Here is a 26,808-nt window from a genome sequence, read left to right as displayed (position 1 = left end):
GAACAGAGTTAGTCACAGATAAGTGCACTGAAATGGGTTTTTGCAGCTCTCAGTTAAACTTAGCCTGAACCACAGTAAGAGCAGTAAATCAACAGTAAAAATAAAATATTGACACACATCCCAGATAAGTGTGAAATTTACCTGAGTATTCCCTTTTAATGTTGGGTGGACAGGAGCTGCTGATGGCGAGGCCCGGGAGTCCTTGATTACCATAAACATCAAGAAGGTTGCCAGACACAGGGAGCTACACAGCAGGAAACAAAATATCAGATATGTCAATATAATTGTGAATTATAACTGTTTCTTGTGTGCTATTTGAATTGTGATACATGACATATGTAGCCTAACCTTTTCAAGAAGCAAGTATACTTAAAATTATTGTAAGGTCTCGACCTTACTTTGTTAAATGCCTTAAGATAATGTGTGTTGTGATTTGGCGCTATACTAATAATATCAAACTGAATTGAAAAATACCTGGTTGTTAATTTGGAGTCCTGGGTCCATCAGTCCAAGAACGTCTTCATTGTAACTTGACTCCAAGCTAATAATATCATCGATGACATCATCCATCTGTATAAAATAAAATCACATTTTATTTCAAGATTACTATAACGCAAATTTGTGATAACAGTTCATCAGTGCTTGTGAATATGATGAAATTAAAGCAGACGTACTTCTTTTTCACAGTTGGAGGTGAGGGTGAGCAGGGCCATGGGACTGTTGGGGGCGCTGCTGCCGGGTCCAGGCGGCATGCCGTGCTCAGGGGGCTGGCTGGGACACTGGTTGCCGGCTTTACCACCCAGGGTGGTGGACAGATACTGTCTGACCTGCTGCCTCTGGGCCTGCTGGATGTGGTACTTGGAGGGATTATCCAGGTGAGACTGCACCTATGTGAGAAAGACCTAAACAACTGAATACAACCTACGATTTTCAAACCAGTCTTTTGTCAAGCCTATATGATAGCATGTTTACTTTGTATAGTAAAAGAAGGCAAGGATTGACGATCACCAGAAACTGCTAATTCATAAAAAGAGTAAAAACATCAGTAGTTATTATTAGTCATAGGCTGTGATCTTTGTAAACACAAAATCATTTAGATAAATGATTTTGCTTTAAAATGCAGGTTTGAATGTAAAACCTGTCGCTTGAAATTCAGCTTCATGTTTGATGCTGCTATGTAAATTCAAGTATTGAAAAATACTTAAAAATTGTACCTGAAAACAAGCAAATCCACCTTCCAAGCCTGACTTCAGACTTACTTTACAACACGTTATTTTGATCACTGTGCTTTATTGTGGAAATGTGACTGAGTAGTTCTTTCTTCTTAAATTACATTTCAATTTTTGTAAAATACAGGGGGAATGAAGGAACAATCTCAAACGTAAAAAGCATATTTTAGCATCATTCACCCAGACACATGGCCAGTTTGAGTTAGCGGACACTAAAACTCCACAAAAGGGACAGTGTAGAGCATTGTGTCACATGATCTATGACCAGCTAAAGTTCAGACAACTGTAAGTATATCTAGGATACTGTGTAGTTCTCATCGACAGCTGTAAACGGTGGTAACCAAGTGTAAATACTGTTCTTGAGTACTTTACACTTTCAAAAGCAAAGTGTAAATGTAAATACTTTAGATAAATGCTATTTTGACGACAAGATAGAAATAAAATATTTAAGTTGTGTTCATGCTCGCCATTTCGTTTTTTGAATAATAGAAGGAATGAAAAGTCTATCCATCTCACCTGATAGTGGCTGTATTCAAGCATATCCATCATGTTCAATGAGTGGTATTTGATAAAAAAAAAGCAATTTACATACAGTATATAATCCCTTTTATCTGGTTAGCCTACAGTGCGAACAGCAAGCTAGTTTGTGCAAATCTGAGAGCCGTCACTAGTCGTGCTTAATTTATCCAGGGCTTAAGGCTCATTAGTTATGCAAGTTAAGAAATGGAGGAGGACACTGAGGCTCATCCCACTGCTGTGTTGTTCCAGCTTAACTATGAATTTATGTCTTTATAGAGCCCATTTGACGTCACCACCTCCAGCTTACAAAGGAGCCTTTCTACTGGTCGGACAGTAGTCTGCGAACTGAAGCTTGCTTAAGGCCAACTAACGTTTCATCTTTAGTTCTGCTCATCTAGTATAAAACATTATTTGTTCTGAGCGCCAGCAACACAATTGACACCACTGTTGCACTACAAACTAGCCATATTAAAACTACAATGTATAGTGTGTTTACCAGCCCTCCCATTTTTGGATGTTTAGAGGTTGATTACATTTAAACCGTCAATTGTTACGCAGTCACATTTCCAGGGTGAGGAAGGTGAATGTCAATCTGGGCTAAAAGTGTTTTCAGGCTAATGGTTTCAAACATAGTGAACTTTTCTGTTCACAGAAGGGGTTTTATCCAGCCAAGATCAACTCTCTTTCTACTAGAAAGCAAGTCATATACATCCTAATATTGGAAGAGCAGCAGTCAAAGACGGCACATCTGCTCCAAGGCTTTTTATAGGATTTGTGAATCAGTTGGTCGTGGCAGCAGTGTAAGGTGCACTTTTACAATAAACTGTAGCTTGGTCTGTGTGGTCGGGCTGTCGCTTTGATCTCAGCTCAAATTCATGTGGCAAATGGCCGTAAAGTTGCCATTGTCCAATTTTCTTGTTGTATTTCTTCAATCAGAGCTTGTGAAACCAAGGGAAAGTAGATTTTTCTGTTGCTTGTGTAATGTGAGGATTCGATGTGGGGTAGTTGGATCACTCTTATTGTGAAGAAACAACAGGATTGAGACGGATGGAACTTTTTGAGCAGCACTTTACTCCACACTGGTCATCTACATCAACAACACACACTTCCTTCCTCTCACTCTCATGTGACTGAACTAACAAATAAGAAACCAGAAAGGCCTAAGACTAAGGTAGATGTGAAAGAACTACCGAGGCAGATTCAACACATCATTACTCCTGTTGTTATGACAATTATCAGTTAACATAAAAATGTTAACATAAATTAAAATCTAGTTCTGAGTCCAGTGTAACACCCAGGTTCTTTACTTTTGATGCACCTGACTTCCAAGTTTGCTAATAATCTTTTGTCTCTGATCATCAGTACCAATTACAATAATTTTCCGTTTTATCTTCGTTTAATTTGAGAAAATTGTTGCTCATCCATTGTCCATTGAAAGGCAATTTATAACTTGATTTGGAGCATCAGAGTCATCTGGCGCTACAGATAAATATAATTGAGTATCATCTGCGTAACAATGATAGTTCACACCATGATCACCGATAGTTTTTCCTAGTGTTAGTTATCGTGACGGTTATCATGCTTTCGTGAAAACTTGGTCACAGAGGCTAATAAAATATGTTCTGCCAGTGAGGTATGTTTTGAACCAGTTTCGAGCTGTGCCTGTGATACCAATCCAACTTTTGAGTCTGTGTAGAATGTTGATCGTAGATCTACTGTGTCAAATGCAGCAGATAAGTCAAGGAGCATCAGGATAGATGCATTTTTGTCATCTGCGCTCACTCGAAGGTCATTGATTATTTTCACCAGTGCTGTTTTGGTGCTGTGAATGAATGAACACATGAATGAACTTAACTTTGAACCTTCCCCCTGCTTTTATCCAGACGGACTCAGAAACAGACACATATTAAGTGCATTAAGGTCATTTAAGTCAGAAGTTCTTAATTTTTTCTCAGCCAAGGACCCAATACAAGATAGAAAATCTTCAGGGGGACACCCCTCATTTATGTCCCGTGGAATAATTTGACATAGCCTATTTTTTACTGTTACTTACTTACTTATTTATGTGAAAGAACAACATGTCATCACATAATACACCTCTATCATGATCAATGGATGAATCTGAATTTAAATCAAAAGAAAAGTAAAGAGACATCAGATGAGCACCATGTTCATGAGCCATAAAGAAATGTCATATTAGTAAGGTATATTTTTAGCTGTTAGCTTTATCCCAACGAATGCCAAAACATCAATAGAATGTAAAATAATAAGATTGCATCAAACCATAGACCCTTTATTGTCTTGTATTATTTGACAAAAAGGGCACAGTGGAAGCGGAGACATCCCGACCTTTTCTTTCCCCACTCTGGCTTGAATCACATTTGTAACATCTTGTAGTGGTTTCTCACATGTAGTAACCTTTTCAAGGGAGAAGAGCTAAGACAACTCATTGTTGTAGTAAATATCGTGTCGTAGTAAACACTGTTAATGTGTGAAAATCATGGCTGGTGTTTGCTCTTTCTCTCTTTTTCCCTGAAATAAGAAATTAATTTGATCAAATAAAAAAATGCCACATTTTCGGTTATAAAAGGGGGAAACCAAGCATCAACATTTAGTTGGCAAGCTATGGTTTGCTCTCTCAATATATAAGGGTTAGGGTTAGACACATAATTACATCTGCTTATAAAAGGGTGTTCTAATGTTCTACAATATACTGTCACTTTTTACTGTTTGTGTGCTGGCTGTGTGTGCAGAGATTTTTATAAAAAGTCTATGGTGCATTGTGAAGTTAGAAAACTTTGGGTTCATTCTACCTGGTTTATCTGCAATGAAGATTTTATAGTCAATGCTTTTCATAAAATGAAACTGAATTTACTTAATAACTTTAATACTACTTTTAATACTTTTCTCTTATGTGGTTTATATATAAGTTTGAATGATTTCCTTAACCGGTGACATTTTTTTTACATGGTTAGCATTGCAGCAACAGAACAAATGTGATTTTACTTTGAAGACAAATTGCCAAACAGAAGGTGATTCTGTGAATGTTGTTGCCAAGTTGGAGCTCAGCACCTGTCACGGGGCTGTGTCTCAGTCTGATATGGTCAAATAAAAATAATCAAAGGTCTGCCGTAGTTTATCGGATACACAACCAAGTGTGAAGCACATAAGATCAACGGTTCATGAGATATGTGTTACGACAGACAGACGTTTGTGTAATTATAAAGTAGATATGACTCATCTCATCTCTTTTTCACCCCTGATTTTTCTAGTAAAATTTAGGCTACAGTTAAATGCTTTAAGCTCACTTGATAAGACGTATAAACTCAAAATACATCCAAGTGCGATCGAGAGTTGACAATGTCCACAGACAACTGTCCTTTGTCTGTATTTAATATGTTTATTTATTTGTGAAGACTTGTTTTCTTCCTAGCTAACTGAACAAACTGCGTGTGCTCATTGTGCCACCAACTGTAGGCACTTTTTAGGCTGTAATTAATACAATCAGAGGGATAACATCAATGTCACGCCAAATTCTTTTCCAGTTTGGCTTCTTAATCTAACTTTTCGGTACTTCGCCACAGTGCTGCCAATTATTAATGTGCTCGCCTGAAAGTACATAAAATGTTTCACTCTTGCGAAACTGAGGCATCAATTATTTACAGTATCGCAACTTATATTTTGTCACTGCCCGTGATGATCGTGAATCTGAGTTCATAAGCAGCGCACACAAGAGTTGACACTGCATTCAAAGACGATTTCATGCCTATTAATTGACGAATAATAAGCTATTCTCAGAATCCGACACTTATCCAGGGAATTATGATGCTTGTGAGGATCCTCACGTGTAATGAAACGCTATCAGTCGTGGGGCTAATTCATGCAAACGCTTGCCGCTGCATCCCGTGTAACGATGTCGGGACTCACAGCATCACAGCTTCATCTGGATTTATTGGAAACTCACTAGGAGTTTAGAGAGGTGAACACAAACACAAGGGAAGTGCCGCTGGCTGGGCAGAACCTTATAAGATACAACAGAGAAAGTATTCTTTGCAAAATCATAGTAGAGTGTTTCTTTGTCTCTGCTCCGCAACGTGGCCTTTTCTTACAGCCAGACCTTTGGGTTGAGGGTGAACTATTTACAAGGGAGGTATTTCATTTTAACCCTACAGCAAGCTGAGCTCTCACTTTATTCAAAGTCTCTTTGTGAGACAGAGGTTTATTACCTTCTCAAGGAGAGCACATGGGTCCATGTTTTAGACTTCTGCCCTGAGGACCAATAACATTTCGAGAGAAAGTCATCACTCCTTGACCCCTGAAAAGAAACGGATCCATTCATGTCTCTCTACCAGCTCCATTATTTTTCCTGCATGCTTTGGCCACCAGCCACAATCGAGGGCATTTAGTCAAAGGAGGAAGCTAAACATTTAATGTGTGCTAAAATTGAAGGGGATGGCTGCTACAGAAGAGCTACTGACATGATATGACGTGTTTTCAAATCAGCTTGACAATAACTGTGGTGCAAAGAGAATGGATGGACAGACAGGGGCGGAGCGGGAATAAAAATAGACTCTAGACTTTTGACTCACACTGGAACTAATCTGGAGACACACCATCACATACAGTCCATGTCACACTTTACATGAACACAATAATCTTGCAGTAAACAGTGGTTGAATCCACTAGACTTGGTAGAACAATATATGAAACACCAACACATGCAGATATATTTTTAACATTATAGTCAAATTATTTACCCAATTACATTCAATAACGAATTTAATGATTCAAATTAGTACATATAGCAGTGTGTGAAGAAAAATATTACATTTGTTCCATTTATTTTACACTAAAATTTTTATAAACTTCGCTGTTACTGCTGTCAACCTAAATGTTGTTATATACAATATGTTGTTGATCAATTATCTATTAATCCTAACAATACCCATTCCTTCCGGATTTTTTCTAATAACTAAAAGTCACAGTCCCTAAATCAGGGTTTCCTGATTTTCTCTCATGACTACTTCATGAGTCCAAAAATGTTTGCTTTATAAGAAAAGTAGGAAATCCTGAGCTGAGGATTTTTGGGCATTTGTGCTTGATAAATAAAAACAAAATAGTTGGGAAATAATGTTCTTTAAGTTAAACAACTAATCTTCAGCCCTAATTGTAATCTTCTTGTTTGTTAAGACTGGGTGTTTACAATTTAGTTTTCATACAAAACAGTGTAATTGTGTAACAAATTCCAAACAATCCCTAACTACAAAGTGGCTTGTGTGCACACAACAGACCACAATGTAAATTTATCACAAAAATACAAGTGGAGTTGCCAACACCACACACAACTGTTCCGTGAATGCCATTAGCAAGCAACATATTTCTGTGGCTCCAGTGTAGTTTTAGGAGGAATATAGGCAACAAACCAACAAGATATTTAATAAATTACTATTTAATAAAAATAAATAGTTGTTTTCTAGCTTCAGCAAACTCATGCTGGAAGTGTTTTTTCCCCCAGAATATATAGTCATTCCCACTGATGCATGCAAGACCAGTGTCTTTGGTGATAACATTTTCTGTCATTCATTGTGTCAGCGCACAAATCTAGTTATTAGCACTGATTAGCAATGTCTTTTTAAACTGCATGCCAATGAATAATAATATTTACAGCAAGCTACTGTTTCATTGGATTAGTAGCAAAGCAATTCTGCTGTGACAGCACAACCAAAACCTTCTCAAGATGCTATCTGAGCTATTCTCATCTCAGATCTCCCTTATTCAGGCTGCACATCAGATAAGAACACAAGAGCTATCATTGGCAGGCTGTTGCCAAAAACTACAGACTGAACTTCCACTGCTGGAAACAATTGTGAATTGTTGAACATTTTAATAATTTGAGAAAATTCAGACTTATGGTGCCACTTGGTCCTCGGGGGCTCTTCGAGAATAAGCATCTTAGTATGAAGGACATTTTACATTACATGTCATTATCCAAGCAACTTACAATTAGCATCCATTAGGGGGCAATTTTAGGGGGTTTCAGCAACTTGCCCAAGGACACTTCAGCATGGGCTGGGATTCGGACATGGATTTGGACATGTCAGAATAGCAGATGTCAGAATAGGTAAAATTACTATTAGTCTCCTGTAATGAGGTCACAAAGGCCCTGCAAATGTACAGATGAAAGCCTGTAGCTCGCCAAGGTTACTGAATAAATACATGATTTTAAAAAGTCAGATTGCACAACAGCACTTAGGGCTAAATTCTAATGTCAGCATGCTAACATACTCATAACCTTTGTTATTTTTTTTCTATATTTTGCGAAGTCAAGTCAAGTATATTTACATAGCACATTTTATACACCAAGTGTAAACTCAATGTGCTTAAAATAAAAGCAAAAAATAGGAAAGATCATACATGGCAAGATACATAAAAGAAAATATAAAAACCTTGATAAGATAGTGATAAAAACATAATTACAATAAATTATTAAAAAAAGTATAGGTATAATACTAATGATATAATATAATAGTGCTAAAAAAAAAAGTTGAATAAAAGCTTGGTAAAGAGACGTTTTTAGTCTGGGTTTAAAAGAGGACACAGTTGCGGTAGAGAATTCCAGAGAGTAGGACCACGTGACTGAGAGCACCATAAGCTGAATTACAATCTTTTCTGGGTGTAGTAAGGAGACCTTTGCTTGATGATATAAGGGACCCGTCAGGTATGTAATTCAGTGAACATATCAGAAATGTAGGGGGGAGCTAACTCATGAACTGATTTTAAAACCAGAAAAAGTATTTTTAAATCAATTTGTTGTCTAACTGGGAGCCAGTAAAGAGAAGATGAAATAAAAGTGTTCAGACCTTTTGGTTTTGAGTTTATAATATTCTGGCTGCAGTGTTCTTTATAAACTGGCTTTTATGCAATACCTGTTTTGTCAGTCCAGCAAAGAGTGTTTGCTGTAGTCCAGTCTACTGGAGACAAATGTATGAACACATTTTCCAGAATCGGACAGTGACAGGAAGCATCTGGCCTTCGATATATTTCTGAGATGATAAAAAGCAGTTTTGGAGGTATTAATCCAATGCCTTTATATGTATATTTTATTTTGTTTTACAGTACAATTCTCAGTCAGTTCAGTGGATTCAGTCATTCATCATCCATGCATGTTTGTACTGAAGATGTGTATGTACTGATTCTCATCACTCAATTCTATATAAGGAACCAAGAACTGTGTGCTGTGTCTGCATTCACTCTACTGTAGTGGATAAAGTGGTCCCAGTGGTTCAACTTTAACAATCTCCAACAGAGGATAACATAATACCTTGGTATTTACCATTTGTATCCCTTACTGTATAGGTAGTCACAGTGAATTTCCCTGCTATTTACAAAACTGTGAAACTATTTCAAGGAAAAACTGCATGCTTGATACACAGTGTGAAGGTAATTATATTGATACTGCCATGTGGAAAGCACCTGTCTTTCCCCAAAAAAAGAGTACACGTTACACTTTACAGGCAGTGGAAAGGTAATGATAGTGACAGTTGTCTTCATTTAGTATAGAGAATATTTACATATTTCATCCAAATGGGTTTCTAGGAAGGTCATTGCAACTAATGTTCTTACTACCATGCTCTTATTTATGTTGACACTACCCATATGTTTCAAAGAATTGATGCACACTACACTTTACAGGCAATGCAAAGGCAATCATGGGTACACTACAATGACATTTCCAGTAGATTGTTGCTGCATATGCCATTTGCTTTTGGGTCAATCTATGGAAACATCCATTTTTATGTCCCTAGACTTGACAGAAGTATTACATTTGAAAAACACTTTAAGGCTCCAATCTTTTTATACTGCAAAATAAAAAAAACTGTTATTTAAACAATGATACCTTCTTGAGCCATCAATTTGTCAATATCTAAAAATAAAAATAAATTTTACATTAATCCAATCACCACAAAGGTGCTTGTCCCCGCGGTCATGTATAAAGACTAAGTGCCGTATTTAAATGTAAAATAAACATAACTACATAACTATCAAATGTAAATGGAATTAAAAGAGAAACTGCAAAATCAATATTTTTAAAAATCGATAAAAATAATGGTACACTAGAGTCATGTCACAGGTGCTACTGTATGACAAAATTCTGTTATTTTGAAATATAAACCACACAGACGACATCATTTCACTTCCTTCGGCCTCTTTCCTGAAGATGAATGAAGTGTCCATGGTAAGTCCACTTTCTCTTCTCATTTTTTATAAATGTTGTCATTTATGTCATGATTTTGTATGAGGCTTTTAGTTGTAGTCACTGGTATGACATAATTGACGGATTGGTAATTGTAAAGAAAAATTGAAAACACATTACATTATTTAGTGAGTAAAACATGATTAACAACATGTGGTTTGATGTCCTGTAGCAGTTATTTTGTAAAATCCATTTTTCATAAAAAATTGTTACCCATAAGGATGGTAACACCAGTGACCATCGGTAACACCAGTGACTCTAATGTATAGATAAACTATATTTAAAGCTGTTCATTACGTTTTATCAAATAAAATAGCACCAAGAGATCATGATGTTTACTTTTTTAAAATAATTTTAATCCTCCTTTAGTCAGGTATGGCTAAAATGAGTCCAGCTGAGAAACAGCATCTACCAACATCGTAGGGATGCTGATCCTGAACGCAGGGCAGAGTACTTGCAGAAAAGGAAGCAGGGCTATATAAGAGACATTGCCACAAAAAAGAGAAAAAGAATAAATGATTTAAGTGAAAGGAAGAAGAGAACGGAGCATAAGGCATGGAGGGTCCGTCAGCAAAGACACAGGGAAAGACTCAGGAGCGTTGACCCTATCATCACCAGATACACCACCAAGCATTTCATGGTACTAACTGAACTGAACTGAAAACTGAAAATGCTGAAGTTATTAGTGAAACTGTGAAACAAAGTTATAAAAATGTATAGCTTACAATACCACAAACGGGTGGTATATGCCTCTTGTAAGTTATTTTCCCCCTGGAATGGTAGTGTCAGTTGTTGCCTGTGTGTTCACACCCCATTTAATTTTTTAAGAGATTGTGTGATAACTTTAGGGTGTGAATGTAGTACTTCTAGCTAACATCTATGGTACTAATTGCATTAAATATCAGGCACTAATTAGGAGGAAATTGGCTATCAGGTGTTAAAACCCTACAGTGGTTTTGCAGTGAGGGTCCTCACCAATGCTGTCCCCATGCCGGACAGCTATCCCCTTCCTCGGATTGAGGATTGCGTGGACCAGGTTGGGTCAGCAAAGTTTGTCAGTAAATTCGATCGCCTTAAAGTTTATTCGCAGATTCCTCTGACGCCACGGGCTCAAGAAATTGCATCCTTTATTACACCTACTGGTTTGTATTCGTACACAGTTATGCCGTTTGGGCTGAGAAATGCACCTGCTACTTTTCAATGCTTAATGGGCTGCAGGGGTGTGCAGTGTATTTAGACAATGTAGTGGTGTATAATGACTCATGGCAAGAACATATGCAGCACATTCAGGCCTTGTTTGGTCACCTGACCTGGTGACCTCACCGTAAAGTTGAGTTTGCCAAAGCTACGGTAACATACATGGGTAAAGTGGTTGGGCAGGGTGCTGTTCGCCCTGTAACAGCAAAGGTGGAGGCCATTGAGAAGTTTCCTCCTCTCACTACAAAGAGGGAGCTTTCCAGGTTTCTTGGTATGGTGGGTTCTGTCAAAACTTCTCAGTGGTTGTTGCTCCTTTGATGATATGACGAGCCCAAAGGTTAAATTCAGATCGTTGTCAGAAAGCCTTTAATTATGTAAAAGCTTTGCTAACTTGTGCTCCTGTGCTTGCAGCTCCACAGTTGGAGAAGCCTCTTCAGCTGAAGGTAGATGAAGAGAGGGCCTCACTGCCAAAGATTCTTTGATCCACATTGATTTTAGTAAGTTAGTAAGTTATCTGGCAAACCAGGCCCCCATGCCCATCTGCACCATCTCCCCCAGCAGAAGGCACGACCCACCAGCTATATGAGCTCATTTGGACCCCATTCTTCAACTCCTGAAAAAGGACCACCCTGATGTCCAAAACCTTCCCTTTTTCAGTGATGGACCTGCCATCCCGTACAAAAAACGCTCAAACTTTTACATTATATCCACTGAGTTGGAACTTCTTTGAAGCAAGTCACAGAATATGGTGCTCCAGATGGAGTGGGGGCTGCAATGAAAAGAACAGCCGACACATAAGTTCATCAAGGGAAAGATATCCCCGATGCTCAGAGCTTTTTCCATCTGCTGATGGAGACAAGCAAGGTGAAACTCTATTATGTGAGTGAGGGGGAAGTTGAGAAGAAGGATGAAGTTTTAAGGCAAGTGCCTCTGTTTATCATTAAAGGCTCTATGGAAATGCATGAGGTACTCAGCGTATCTCCTGGCATTCTCAAGTACATGGATTGCATCTGTCAGGCTGCTGAGGGGGTGTTTGACTGTCCATGCCACAGTCTAATGGTGGTTACTCTTGTAGCAATGGATGCAGTCAATCAAACAAACAGAGCAAGAGTTCAGACCAAATGTCATCGAACAGCGGGCAGTGGTGTGTTGTGCAATATTATGATGAACCCTTCCCTGGCATCATCCCGCAGGTGGAGGAAAACAATGTGGAAGTCAAATGCATGCACTGCAACAGAGTGAATAAGTTATTCTGGCCAAGCCCAGAGATGATGTCAATGAGTTAGTGATGAGCAGATTATGTGCCTGATTCCAGAGCCCCTGGCATTGAATAAGCGGTCAGTTCAGATTGATCAGTGGTTCTGGGAGTTCATAATGGGGCAGCTGAATGTTAAATAAGGTACCATGAAATGTAATACCACGACATGATCCCCGGTGTAAATGGATGGAATGAAAATGAAATGTAAAATGGGGACAGTTCAAAGGTAACCTTCTTGATCACAATCTACTAAGATAGCATGTAATGGTAAAAATAGCAGACAGCTTTGGTTTAGAAAATGTACAGTAGCTACTTTGTTGTTGTTTTTCTAAAGCAGTTAAAATGTGTTGTAAATTTTGTTCCAAGAGCTTTCAATGCTTTCACCAACTGTTAGTGATTTTAGAGCAAATGTAATAATTCAGGTTGATCTATTAATAAAAGTTTAGCAGATGAAAATACAGATCTGTGGTCCTTTGTGTGTCACTGGTGTTTTATTGTATCACTGCATGTTTTTTCTGCCACTTAAAATATAATTTGTCACATTTGACATCATAATTTTACATCCACTTAGAGTTAAGATTTAAAAGATTGCATCATTACTTTTTTACAAGTCTTTCAGATATTTTCATTTTTATAGCAAATACATGGTTGCATAAATGAACTAAAACACTTTCAACAACCCCTATATAAAGGATATAATTAAAGGATAATTTCCTGTTTTATTGCGTTATCATTATTCTTCTGAGACTGTAATTTCCTGTGCTAAAAAGACTGAAAAAAATATTTTCATCCAAACCTTTAAAATTGCCAAAAGAGTCACACCGGTGACAGAAAGACCCTACATGCCCTTTTTAATCAAATCATTTAGCTCTCATCTTTTTGATTTCATAAAGTCAGTGGGTTATAAAGTGATGCAAGTTTTATTGTTACAAAAAAATTAAATACTACTACTATTTCAATGGCTACCACTCTTCTTGGCTTATTGGAAGGTAATGTGGAAATTATAAAAAATACACCTGGTTTATTATGCTGAAAGTACTTGGACATGTTGTGGAAAATGGCTGCTGCATTTACTTTGGGCAACAATGTTTACATGCTGACAATTGAAATATGAGACCACCCAACCTGGTATAACCTGCTCACAGCCTGACATGCAAGAAAGGATACAAATGGTAAATACTCAGTAACTACCAAAGTATAACGTTAGTCTGTATGGTAGCCTGAAACAACCCCCCTGTTTTACCCCATACACAGGGTCTATATACCTGTCATAACAATTTATACAGACCAAACCCCTCTACTCGACTATTTTACTAAGTAATTACCCAGTAATTCTACTGCTACAACTTGTCATTAATCAGATTTTTGCAGATTTTACTTTACTGTTACTTAACCATTTCTTCATATTACTACGTAATTAACACATAATTAACAGCTTGTAAATGAAAGGGTTACTGACCAACATTTTCCAGAATTTTCCCCAAGAATGGTAGATTTGAGACTAAAAAGATTTTTTAACAATTGGGCGTGCATTTTGTCGAGAGGGCATGTTGCAGAACGTAACTGTGGTGCCTTTTTTGTAGCTCACTACGTTGAATAGGAGAGAAGATGGGAAAATAGTTGGTAGTAAGACATGAGCAAACGAAGAGCAATCACTTCTACCAGCAGATCAACGCACAATGTCATTCCTTATTTAGTAAATCTTTTGTTTAAAGTGGGAGGCAAATTCATTACAATTCTCAAAAGAATGTAGTTCAACAGTTATGGGTCTAAACAGATTAACTGTATTATCAGTTGTATTAAAAATAATCTTGGAGTTTGAATTTTCAGGAAAATTTGAGAAAAGTACTGCTGTACAGATTTTTCGAATTCTTTATTATATGCGCTGAGCAGGTCCTTATAGATAATATAGTCAACTTGCGCCACTTGCGCTCCAATTCCGGTTCTTTTTAGTGCCCTTACTCTTTCCATATCCCTCCAGGGGGCTTTAGTCTTTTTCAGAGACTAACTTGGCTTTTACAGGTGCAATGTCATTCCTGATTTGTAAAATTGAACGGTTAAAACTATTGACCAGGTTGTCACACAGAGACAAAGAAGACCAATAAGGACTAGAATGTGACCCACTACAGCGTACAGAGTTAGTATATCTCGCTATAAACTTGCCAGCTGTGTCTGCACAGATGGAGCGTTTATTGATTAATGTGACATTGAAAAAAATACAATAGTGATCTGTAATCCCACTGTCTAGTGTGCACTTTGGGGTTACATCAAGACCTTAAGAAATAACCAGGTCAAGGGTGTAACCACGGTTATGAGTAGGCCCAGCAGAGTGTTGATTGAGCTCAAAGGTTAATAGCATATCAGCAAATTGGCTGACAAAATTGGTCAGTGGTGTTATCAATGTGAATGTTAAAATGACCAGAGATAAGAGCTGAGTCATTCTGAACTGTAATTTTTGATAAGAGCTCCCCAATTCAGTTAGAAATCCTTTCCTAAGCCTTAGAGGGCAATAAACAGTGAGCACAAGACAGGGATATACAGATCTAAATACCAAAGCTTTATATTCAAAGGTGGAGTAAGAACCAAATGCAACAGTTTGACATGATAAGGTATCTAAGAAGATAACAGCAACACCACCATCCTTCTTGTTAGATCTGGTACATTCTGAAAAATAGAAGTTAGATGGTGAAGCTTCTATAAGTTCTTTGCTGCCATATTCATCAGGCAGGTCTCAGTAAGGAAAATACTTAAGCATTTAAGATCTTATAATCTTATTAATGATGACATTTTTATTAGAAAGGAATCTCACTTTGAGGAGTGCCATCTTTAAGAAGCTGTCAACTATAGCATAATCAGGCTTATGATGGATCGAGGTTTCTAGAGGCGGTGTTTGGGACACAATTCATCCAGTACATCTCAATCTCTCCACGTTGATTTAACCAAATTATAATCCATTCAACAAACAATTCTGTCAAAACCACAAATGTAAACTTCATGTTATTACTTATGGAAATGTTTGGGGGTCATCAAAGTCAGTGGGTTTAATAATCTGTAACCATGAACATGTGTACACATTTTCTGTTAAAAAAGAAGATCAAACAGATAGCAGCCAGTTAGCTTAGCATAGAATAAACACTGTAAGCAATGGGAACTAGCCTGGCACTGAGTCACCAAAACTATACCAACATCTTTCTGCTAGCATCCTCCATGTCTGAAACATCATGTGTGAATCCTGAATGGATCAACAAAGTAGACACAACACAAAACATTGACAACTTAAATTACCTGCAGGCATTTTAGCTAGTTTCCTTCCCCCACCTCCAGCTAAGCTACACATCATATAACAGAGTGTTCCTTGAGTTAGAAAGAGGAATGGCTTTACTGAACTGTTATCCCTCAATACTCATCTTAACTGAAAATATAAAAGCAGAACACATTATTCACTGACATGACTTTGCTGGTTAGCCTGCAAGCAAGCCTACTGAGCTGCAATTCAAGCTAGACAAGTGCTCTTCTTACAGCGTGTCAATTGCTTAACTGTTGTAGGCCTGAAGTGAAAAGTACATTTGTGTACATAATAATAAACATATTAAACATTAATGTAACGTATGGGCCCATGTTTTAGCCCAATGCTTAATTCCCCAGGAGGTTTAAACACTGAACACACAATTGGTCCAAAGTGACAATAGGGAGTCGGATTTTGAGACGCACAACTACTACATGTGCTGAATTCCTCCATGGCCTCGAGGAAGTAGATTTTGCTCTCTTGCCTGATGCCCTTAGTAACAATTCTCTACAGCAAATAGCAGATACTGTAGAGACAGACCCCTTTATCAAGAGGAGGAGCATGGAACAAAGAGATGTTTTCTCTGCGCCTTACCCTGGGGCTACTGGGTAACATTAGCAACAATTTAACATCCGTCCAGTCTGTGGGATTAGGAACATGCACTTGCTTCATTGGAAAAACAATGACGCTTAATTTAGCAACTACATAAACAGAGCCTTGTTATCATGCCTTGGTGTGGGGCTATATGCTATCTATTCGCAAAGATTTCTGCAACAGAGTTAAACAGTGAAGTAATTCAGACGAGATACTGTATGTTCCATATTAGCAGCGAGGAAAAGGTCACACAGCCCTATCTCTATACTTTACAGATTGTGATTGAGAAAAAAAAAACTGACTAAAAATGAATGCGGTAGATATTAAACTTGTGCAGACATGTCCTACACTTTGAAAATGTTATCTTGAAGAATCAACTGGCTCTTAGAAATCGAGAACAGAGGTCTAGGTATACTCTGATGAGGTTAGTAAACAAAAGGCTCTTCTTTACTCAGCCTCAACTCAGTTTGAGACCTCAGAGACTTCCCCGAAATTGAAAGAGCACAAACATGCAGCATTATTCAGCTCAATGCGCCTGGAGTTTGAGGAAAAGGTCAGTGTAAACCGCTAACAGCTGCACGTGGAGTTGAATCTGATGATTTTTAAAAGTCAGGGTTTTTCAGGGCCATCAAATAATGTGACTTTGATCCTATTACTAACTATGGGATATGTCAATTACATGCTGAGAGTTTTAAGAGTCAAACCACAAAAGCAATATTAGATGGAAACACTGCATTGACAGAAAAAAGAATAACAAATACAGAAACAAGACTCCCTCATTACTTTTGGAAGCTATATATATATTTGTCATTGTATAACTTGACTAGTCAAATATGTCTGTCACTTTACTCAACTGCTGTATATGCTACCAATGTTACAAAATTGCTCATATAGAAAGTACAGAAAAAAATATTTAGTCCATTTCCTATCCACTAACATGGAGGAGGTGGGGTTTAAGACTGATACTGTAACCAGCCACCAGGGGGGGGATTGAGATTCTTTGGCTTCACTTTTGGGGAGCGGTCATTTCGTCCATCTTTGCGGTCTATGGTTTGTCACTACAGCCAACCCCTCTCACATTTCATGTTGCCATTTAATTCTGTTGTTAAAGTAAAGAAATACTGATTAGTAGCCTACAGTGTTTGGAGAGAACAATACTTCTACATCGCATATGTTTATATTTTTAATGGCCAGATTCAAAGATTTGATCCAAACATTGGAGAAGTGAAAAGCACAGGAGATTATGGGTTGCCAAACATTTCAGCCCCTGACTCCCAGCATGCCTGTGCCAAAGACTTGCAACAACTATCAGAAATGGCTAAAACAAATGATATTAAATTGAGCTAGTTTGCTAACAAATTTAGTTTTTGCAATGTTTCCTGTTGCTCTGTATAATTAACATGCTGCAACTAATGCTGTCACTAATCTTTCATAATCACTCCAGTGGTTATTTGAGGACAAAGTAAACTAAAAGGCTGGTGACATTTCTTATTTGAATTGACAACATACATAAATATTATAGTCTTTAGTTAAGTTTACTCTATGTACTTGTACATTTCACTTAAAATGAAATTGTTTTTATAACTTAAAACGGCATTTGAAACAAATCTGTTCTTTTAGATGTTTTAGTAGTTTTAGAAATGACATTTTACATTATATCGCATTACATTACACATTACATAGGTTGAATCAACTGGATAGTGTGAAATAAGTAAAGAACACAACGAAATTTAAGTAAGCATAGGTATTACCTTTTACATTGTATTATTGTTTTATGTTTTTTTAACAGTTGACTTGAACAGTATTTTGACTAAAATACCCTATTTCTAACTGTTTTCAAATTATATTTATTTACAATACAATTCATTTATTTGGGAACAACTGCATTAAAACTCCAGGAAAGGAGCCATAAAATCAGAATGTATGTTTATAAGTTAGAATCAAAGTAACCCAGTTGTGTAAGTTTAGTTCCAGGATAACACCTGAAAATGAATGTCCAATAAATTTGTCAATAGACATTTTTCACAGCACATTTAACACATGCATTCCATTTATATGAACTAGGTCGAAGACCTGGTTGTATTGTGCATGTACACTCACTCAGTCATGGCTGATTTGGAAATTTGATTCACGTGCTTTTAAAAATGAAATTATATACAGTGAAAAAATTGTATCATTAATTTCTCAAGTTAATTTAAAGGGGACATAGCATGCCCATTTTACCACAAGTTGATATGGTTCCTTGGGGTCTTAATGAAATGTCTGTAACATACTTTGGTCAAAATACCACAAGGATCATATAAAACAGCACCCTTTTTACCCTGTATAAAACAGCCCTCCACAGAGTGACCTGTTTTGAGTGCCTGTTCCTTTAAATGCTAATGAGCCAGCTCCCCCCTCCCCCCCCATGATTTTAAACGATATAAATTACATATTTTATATGATATAAATTATCAAATATGCATCCCATACTTTGTATTCCCCTTCTGTTGTCCTGGAGTTTTAATTTTCCCAATCACATAATTAAATGTCCCCCTCTGCCCATCCACTACAAGCACACAAGCAGACAGACAGAGAGAGAAAGAGAGGTGGGGGGGCTATGAAGACCATCATTTACCCCCGAACCCCGACATTCAACGGGTACAACAACAAGCGGAGAAAGCAGAATCGCGGGCTGACCTTATATATACAGTCTATGGGGCTGACCAGCGGAGAAATGCTCGCCCTGTGGAACAGCCAGGCGGCTGCGTGCTGGAGAACGGCGCTGCGCTGCCTCGCAGCGGCGCTCCGGCGCCCGGTGTACCCCGGCGTAACTACTGTAACCCGGCGTAACTACTGTACCCCGCGTAACTACTGTAACCCGGCATACAGTAGAGCTGAACACTGCGGAAGTCTTCCACACAGCTGGCAGCTGTGGAAGACCGCTGCAGGCAGCGCAGCGCCGTTCTCCACGCAGCAGCCGCCTGGCTGTTCACACGGACGAGCATTTCTCCGCGCTGGTCAGCCCCATAGACTGTATATATAAGGTCAGCCCGCGATTCTGCTTTCTCCGCTTGTTGTTGTACCCGTTGAATGTCGGGGTTCGGGGGTTACAGTAGCGCTGAACACTGCGGAAGTCCTCCACACTGCTGGCTGCGGGCGCTGACACAAATTCCAGCTCACGCACGGGAGAGCGAGCGGTCGCTCCCGAGCAGCTGCTGCAGCCTCCCAGTCCCAACGATCCAGACAAATGCCACATGTGAGTGAATCGCGGGCTGACCAGCGGAGAAATGCTCGTCCCGTGTGAACAGCCCGGCTGCGTGCTTGGGAACGGCGCTGCGCTGCCTCGCAGCCTCTCTGCCTCCGGTGTAAACCCGGAAGTAACGAGTGTGGGGGGACGGGACGGGACGGGGGGGGGTGGGCCAAGACCATGTAGGGAGACTTCCAGTTCCTTGTTACGACACAATACCCAGGAAGCGCAATCGAGTCGCTCAAGCATGACGTTTCTGACTTAGAGGAACTATAACAAAACGCGCGAGTGTTTTTTCCCCAGAGTTTTTGGGTTGGTAGACATGCCAGATACCCACATTAACCTGTAGAAGCACTAACAAAGTGGAATTTGCATGCTATGTCCCCTTTAATATTATTTGAGACATCTGAGCTTTCTGGGACATAATTTAGGATCTTCTTTTCATAAAGTACTGAGGTCACGTCCACTGGTGAGGCTCTACAACATTCATTGCTCTATAACAACCCTGATAACATCTAAGACAGCACTGATGTACACCCAATTCAGTCTCCAAGGAGATGAGTTATATACACAGGCATGAAAAGCTGTAGTGTAGCTACTGTTGAAGCTGCAAAAATGGTTCCATTGTATGAAGTCATCTCTGACCTAACTGACATTTTTGCAGTCTTTTGACGGCAACAATGGAGACAGATTGAAAATGTGGGGGAAGAGAGTGGTGGAATCGTCTACTTACGTGGAGTGGAAACAGCTCACACCTCAGGGAATTTGTGGCCATGTGGTATGAGCTCTCATAGGGTTAGAGGAGATGGGATATTTCCCATAGTTTAAAAAAAAGTGTAGGGTGTCATCTCGACCCTTGTTTTCCTCCAACTAGAGCAGCCGGACCAAATGTCACTGCAAATGGTACAATTGATCCAGAAAGAAAGGTAGGAGGGACGGAGTAAGAGTTAAGCATCGACCTATGGCTGTTTCTCTACACTGACTACTTCTGGCTGATGTCCAGTTGCAGTACAATGAAGTGGATTTGTTTTTACGTTTTGTTATAACTTGTGAGCATAGATTGTATAAAGATAGACCACGCATGCCATTTTCTTCCCACTATCCAGACATAAAGCCAAAATATCCCAGATACGAACGCTGTCATCTTGCACATTTGGAGCCAGAGTCTGCGGAGTGGCAACGAGGGGATGGAGCTGTGGCCTCAAGGTCCTTTTTATGCACCCACTCAACCAATCATGAGTCTGTCTCCAGTGTCAATCATGTTGTTTAACTATATAATCAAATAACCGATTAAAACCTAACTTACAACAACAATTTGCATTTAGACATACATAATGACAAAAATGTATTTGATGTGTACTTTGACTATTTAGTTTGGCCCATGTTCTATCCACTATAATGGAGAAGGCAGGATTTATGACCTCTACCAGCCAGCATGGGGAGATTAAAGTGGTTTGGCTTCACTTTTGGGGAGCAGTCATGTCATACATCTTTATACAGTCAATGTTTGTGCGTAGAGGGACTACAATGGAAATCCTTCCTCCACAAAATTGTGCTGCATAATAATATTTACATTGAATTTTGAATCTTAATTCAGCATACTTTATATATTACTAAATTGCCAAAATGTAAACATGGACTAAAATGGGGATCATTTGTAGCCTAGAACTTACTAGAAAATTGTAAATGACCTTCTTTACTTGCTGTTCCCATCACCCAAAGCTCCCCAAGTTATGGAACGTTGTTTTTAATTATGAGAGAGAGAGGGCTTAAAGTCTCAGACTTAGAAAAAGAAAACTGATTTAGATTATCTGGCAGTGTTTCAATTCAGTTTCTTTCTTAACTGAGCTCAGGTCTGAACCTAATTATAGTTATTTGTTGCCAACTTGTGAATTAAGTGTGTATTAAAACTCTGTCTGCGTTTGCCTTGATCTCTGATCACTTGATTCTAAGAGGGGTCAGAGGTAACCTGGCTAATTAAGGGTCCCCCCCTCCCCTTTTGGACAACCCCATCTGAGCATTATGTTTTCACTTTCATGGTCTAGCAGCTCTGCCTGGTACTTCTAAGCTAATTTTGCCTCGCTTGCTCGGTTTTAGGGGGGGTCTCTGATAATCCACAGGTTAGGTTCAAACTGTCAAAATGTGTTTCTCCAGGGAGCTGGCACTGCTGTCTGGATGGTTTTGAACTGTGAAAATGATACGGTATGAAAGAGAGTTCCCCAAAGTTGTCCTGCTCTATTGTTAGTACAGCCATTCTGAAGGACTTTTTACACTGGAAAAACTGTATATTTCCATTCCAGTATAAACACCACAACAATCTCATGGCATGGCAGTGCGACATTATTACAAGGAAGTAAAGAACAATAAAGTAATATCCTGTTACATAGACACAAAACCACATGAAAACAGCGAGCCTCATGCCAAGTGACACTGTGGCAAGATTACATTTTCATGCCGAAATAACTTGAAGTGTTATAGTGTTAAAGGATTATGCTAGTCGGCTATCAATAAGCTCACTGATACGTCAAAGATGAAAATGGTACTTCTCACAAGTCAACAAGTGATGTCATTCATGACCTTAAAAGAATGTCACCCAACGGCAGAAACGTTACACTCATCTAGCAGAACCTATCGGCCTTAATGATATCACATGCATATCTGTGATAACTGGCAGAGAGAAGGATATTTTTAGATCTTGTAGGGACAGAAAATCAATAAACACAACAGAGATATCATGAGTTGGAATTTTCTCTCAGAACCTTTGGAAATTCCTAAGGGGGTGAAAGTTAATACCTGGTTCTTATCTTGAATGCAACAAATTATATTCAGCCAAGATTATCTTAATGATCTAGCAGACTATGTAAGAGTTATTATGCAAGAGTTATCTACGGAACAGTAACACTTTTTTTATCATCTTTGTATTCTCACGTATTTCGTAGGATCCATTTGATCGCACCAGAAATCAAATGAATGAAAATATGTCAGTGTAGTGGAGCAAATAGGATTAAATGAGCTGAATGCCCAATGTCTGGAAACAGGAATTCTGTCAAGAGATAATCCTCTCTATGAATTTAACACAGACCACTCTCAGAGAACTGTATTTGTCTCTGAGGAACTGACACAGATGTAAGAATTTGAAAAGAAGTTGTTCAACAATTTTTTTTAAATTGAAAATGTCCAATACATGGGATCACAGATGCACAAAACAGCATCCACCACTATGTTGAACACCGACACCTTTCACATCACTGTTGCTTATACAGGTGTACGAGGCTTACCTTGAGAACTTCCATGGGCGGCTGGCTCACAGCAGGCCGGCCGGGTGGAGGCGTTACATGGACGGTGAAGGAGTGCAGGGCGCCGTGGTGTAAAAGGTCCCTGGTTCTCCTCTCTCCGTCCACCCTGCGCTCTTGACCCTGGTGATGGCCAAACACCAGTTGCTTTCGGAGCTGGACCAGTGACTCACAGCCAGGAGGGGGGGCTTGTGGAGGCCATGCAGGTCCAGAGGAGCACTGAAGACCCCAGCCCACCCAAGGGCAAAAGTAAGAGGGAGGAGTTAGACATACCAGACTAAATAATGTGCTGGTGTGTATGTTCACAGCCAGTGGTATTTCTCTGAGCCATCCTGAGTCAGGGAGCAATATGAGGTATTGAGGACAATATCATGATTCAGAGACAAGGACGCCAGGGATTCTTTTACCCAGAATATGGTATTGTTCTTTGAATTGGGGTGAAAGATGCATTTATGTTCGAGGAAGGTTATGCAATGTGACGACAGGCGACTTTACATCAACACAATGCTGTGTAGTCTGTTTTACTGATTTAAACTGCTCTTAATGTGTTCATAAAAGTATAAAATGTGTTTTGGAAAATTCGGTTAAATTCAATTTCATGTCTCTTTCCAGTCACCTTTCCAATATGTTTTTTGTTGAGCAGCAGAAGCAAACTGTAAACACTGCAAACAAGAAAACAGTTTACACAACGAAAAACATTAGCATTAATTGGTCTTATTGATCATGTTTGTGTTATTTACTCTCCTTTTAGCTCTGCTTTGGTCTCCACCATAGACTGTGTGTAAAGATTGGCGACATGACAGCTCGCTAAAAGTATACTAGTAAATTAATAAAAGAGACACGTCAAATACATTTTGAAAAAATGGTTTCTGTATTTGTAGGTAGTTTGTATGTTCAGGTGTACATTTTTCAAAATTGGTTTGGTTTTATTTAGTTATTTTATTGATATAAAGAGGGTGAAACTTAATGATTGACAGCTGACACTGACTCGCAATTGATCAAGCACATGTATTCCTGGGACCTCGATACCACAGACTCTGGCTCCAAATTACGTCAAAAGCACAAGATGGCAGTTCCCTTGTCCAGGATATTTTGACCTTATTTATATACAGTCTATGTTCTCCAATCACTCGTGAGGTTAACATTTACCTCTTTGGCGGCTGGGTCCTGCTATATGCTAACTGCATACATGTGTCTTTAAGTTAACATTAGTGTGGTCAAGCAAACCAAAGCAATGAGTTAGACGGCAAAGTTGAATAATAATTATTAATGGATTAATGACTGAATTTGATCCCTTTCACATACACATGTAATTTAATTGACTGTTGCTTGGGAAAACCTTGATAAGAGCATAAATCCAAATTAACCCAAATTTCAACAGAAGCAATGAAAGAGGCATTAAAGTTGTTAATTCTGTTAATTAGCACAGCATCAGCAGCCAAATTGAGTTTACCCTCCAATACTCTGCCAGCTCACAGATCGGTTTGACGGTAAGCTGGTGTGGATTTTGTGCCACCAGACTCCTTATAGCTGCTCTGTTGTGAGGTCTACCTGAACCACTCTGCAAATCATTCAACCACTTCACAGCTTTACTCGAGGAATAACAGACTGAGCAAAAACCTCAGTCTGACCGATCTGAGTTCGCCTTTTCAAATGTGCAGAATATTGGAGCGGACAGTGCCTGCACATCCCAAACCGAAATGGATCGGGCCGTGCACACGCTGTCAGGATGAGGCATTCTCCGGTAAAATGATCCTTTTGATAAAAACCACTTCAAATCCTCTCAGCCTGTGCAGCTGTGTTATAATCGCACTAATTAGGCTGGCATGTCAAATCCAGCCCCCGTCTGCAGCTATCACTGCAACATCACCAGTGGCAGCGCTTCAGGACTAGAAAAGAAACTCAATGATCTTTTGTTTTTTTTTAACCAAAGAATATCTTAATTATCCACAGAATTCCGCCCCTTGTTTCTTTTAAGTTGTGATTCTTTTGGGTCTTGTTCATGACCAGTGCCACTTAACCAATGTGAATCCTATACGTTCCACAAACCCCTGAAAAGTGAGATTTAAGAAATGATCTGCCTTGCAGTTTTCTGAGTGTGATTGTAAGCAATATTTTTTTTAACATAACAACTTCAACAGAATACCTAAACATAATTGTGTTGCTTTTGTTAATTGTTGTATTTTGTAGATATTGGCTTTATTTCCTCTTATTATCTGGGCAGTGATGTATGAAAAGTACTGTTAGCGTATCATCACTCACAGATATAGAGCATGTTATCCACTTGATTACCTCTGCCAAGGACGTTTTATTTGTTTGTTAGCAGGATTATGAAAAAACTGCTGAACAAATTTCCATTACATTTTGTGGGGGGGTGGGGCATGACCCAAGGAAGAATCCATAAAATTTGTGTGGATCAAGATCAAAGGGCCGTTTGATAAAAAATGTTCCCCCACTTCTTTTAACATTGTGTTTATCAACATTTTTGTTGAATTTATGGATCTTGGACAAATATCTGGCATATTTAGGGGATTTATATATAAAGTGTGTGCAATTTGGTGCAGGTCCAACAAAAAATCTGGATCTAGTTCATTTAAATGTGGTGTCATCAGGGGACCGTCGGGTCTTGGTGGAGGTATGCCTCCAGCTGAGTGACTTTCTAGTGAAACTATGTTTTTCAGCTCTTTTTCCACTTTTTGTTTCAGTTGTGGACCTCTGCGACATATTATAAATTCAAAACAGACACGCAAGGCTCAAGAAATGCATTTGAGAGAAAAAAAATCATTGTCAGGATACTAATTCATGTTCAGTTGACACAGAAGAATTGGTCATGGCCATGATCCATTACAAGGTCAGTAGAACCAAATTTTACACCTTACATTTCAGATGCATGACTTTAAGACATTCTTAGTGCTAGTGATTGTGAGCGAGTCAAATGTCCATAATGAGATATTGTGAAAAAAATGCAGCAGAATGAGATTTTTGAACCTACTGCTTTACGACTTAATGGGTTTGTCTGTTTCAGAATTAGTGGCAACATTTTTTGTGAGCCACCTTAAATCAGAAACAGTATTTTACAGAATCTGTGATAATCAAACTCCAACTGCTTGCTGTATAATAGTTGTAAAACTGTTTATTGTGTTCACAGAAGAATATATACTCAAAAATGGCAGATGTGTACTAAATGTGCTGTGTTTTTCAGTTTAGTGCTAATCTTACCACACAACACAGTGCATAACTTAAAGATTTTTTTATGCTGTATCTTTAACAGCAGAGTGACCTTTTCAAATTTTCTACTCAACTGACAAATCTGACATTTATATCCAGATGAAGCTCCTTGCTGACAATGTGCTAATGCATTTGCAACATTAGCTCATACAAACTACTCACATCAGCAGTGATTATTTATAGACAATAAACAAAAATAGTGCTCTCGGGCTAACAAGCTTATCTTGCTTACGTGAATCTCTTTGTTTCAGTTCAGTTGGTGCCCTCTAGTCCTAAAATATTTGCAAAGCTATTTTAACCTTGATTATTACCTTGCTTTGTTCACGTCATTCTTTGCTAGCTTCTTCAGCACTTCTTACTTTGTGGCCACTTAGCTCCTTAGCACATTACTGCCACCAACTGTGGCTCAGTGGAATTGCATGAAAGTGGAGGCAGTTATTTGGAGACCGTCACTGGATACCGTTACCTGGCTTGAACCCACAAGTTGTGGTGGAAGAAGTATTCAGAGCTTTTACTCGAGTAGAGATTCCAATACAGCATTGTGGAAATACTCCATTACAAGTAAAGTTGTGTTCGACCAGGGGTATGGCAACTTCATGGGCGCTGTTTAATGGGGTATCTGTGGATGATATCTGTAGGTAGTTGGTCATCACCACTAGTTGGTCATTACTGCACACTTCTGTTCTCTTTTACAGTTTGAACAACACAGCCCCTTTGGTGG

At 38.8% G+C, this 26,808-nt stretch overlaps 1 protein-coding gene across 1 annotated transcript in view; it reads right to left on the bottom strand.

Moving 5' to 3' along the window:
* Positions 1-22,970, bottom strand: part of mitfa (melanocyte inducing transcription factor a) — a 28,824-nt gene extending 5,854 nt beyond the window's left edge. The window contains exons 1-4 of the mRNA XM_047338621.1: positions 22,845-22,970; positions 675-887; positions 475-570; positions 142-244 (exon numbers count right to left, since the gene is read on the bottom strand). Coding sequence (XP_047194577.1) covers positions 142-244; positions 475-570; positions 675-887; positions 22,845-22,859 — 427 coding nt within the window. The 5' untranslated portion in view covers positions 22,860-22,970. The remainder of the gene's footprint in view (positions 1-141; positions 245-474; positions 571-674; positions 888-22,844) is intronic.
* Positions 22,971-26,808: the final 3,838 nt, after the last annotated feature.

Source organism: Hippoglossus stenolepis, chromosome 3, assembly GCF_022539355.2.
Source record: "Hippoglossus stenolepis isolate QCI-W04-F060 chromosome 3, HSTE1.2, whole genome shotgun sequence".
In the NCBI taxonomy this organism is placed as follows: domain Eukaryota; kingdom Metazoa; phylum Chordata; class Actinopteri; order Pleuronectiformes; family Pleuronectidae; genus Hippoglossus; species Hippoglossus stenolepis.
Note: the sequence above shows the minus strand (reverse complement) of the source record. Positions and strands in the feature narration are given on the sequence as shown.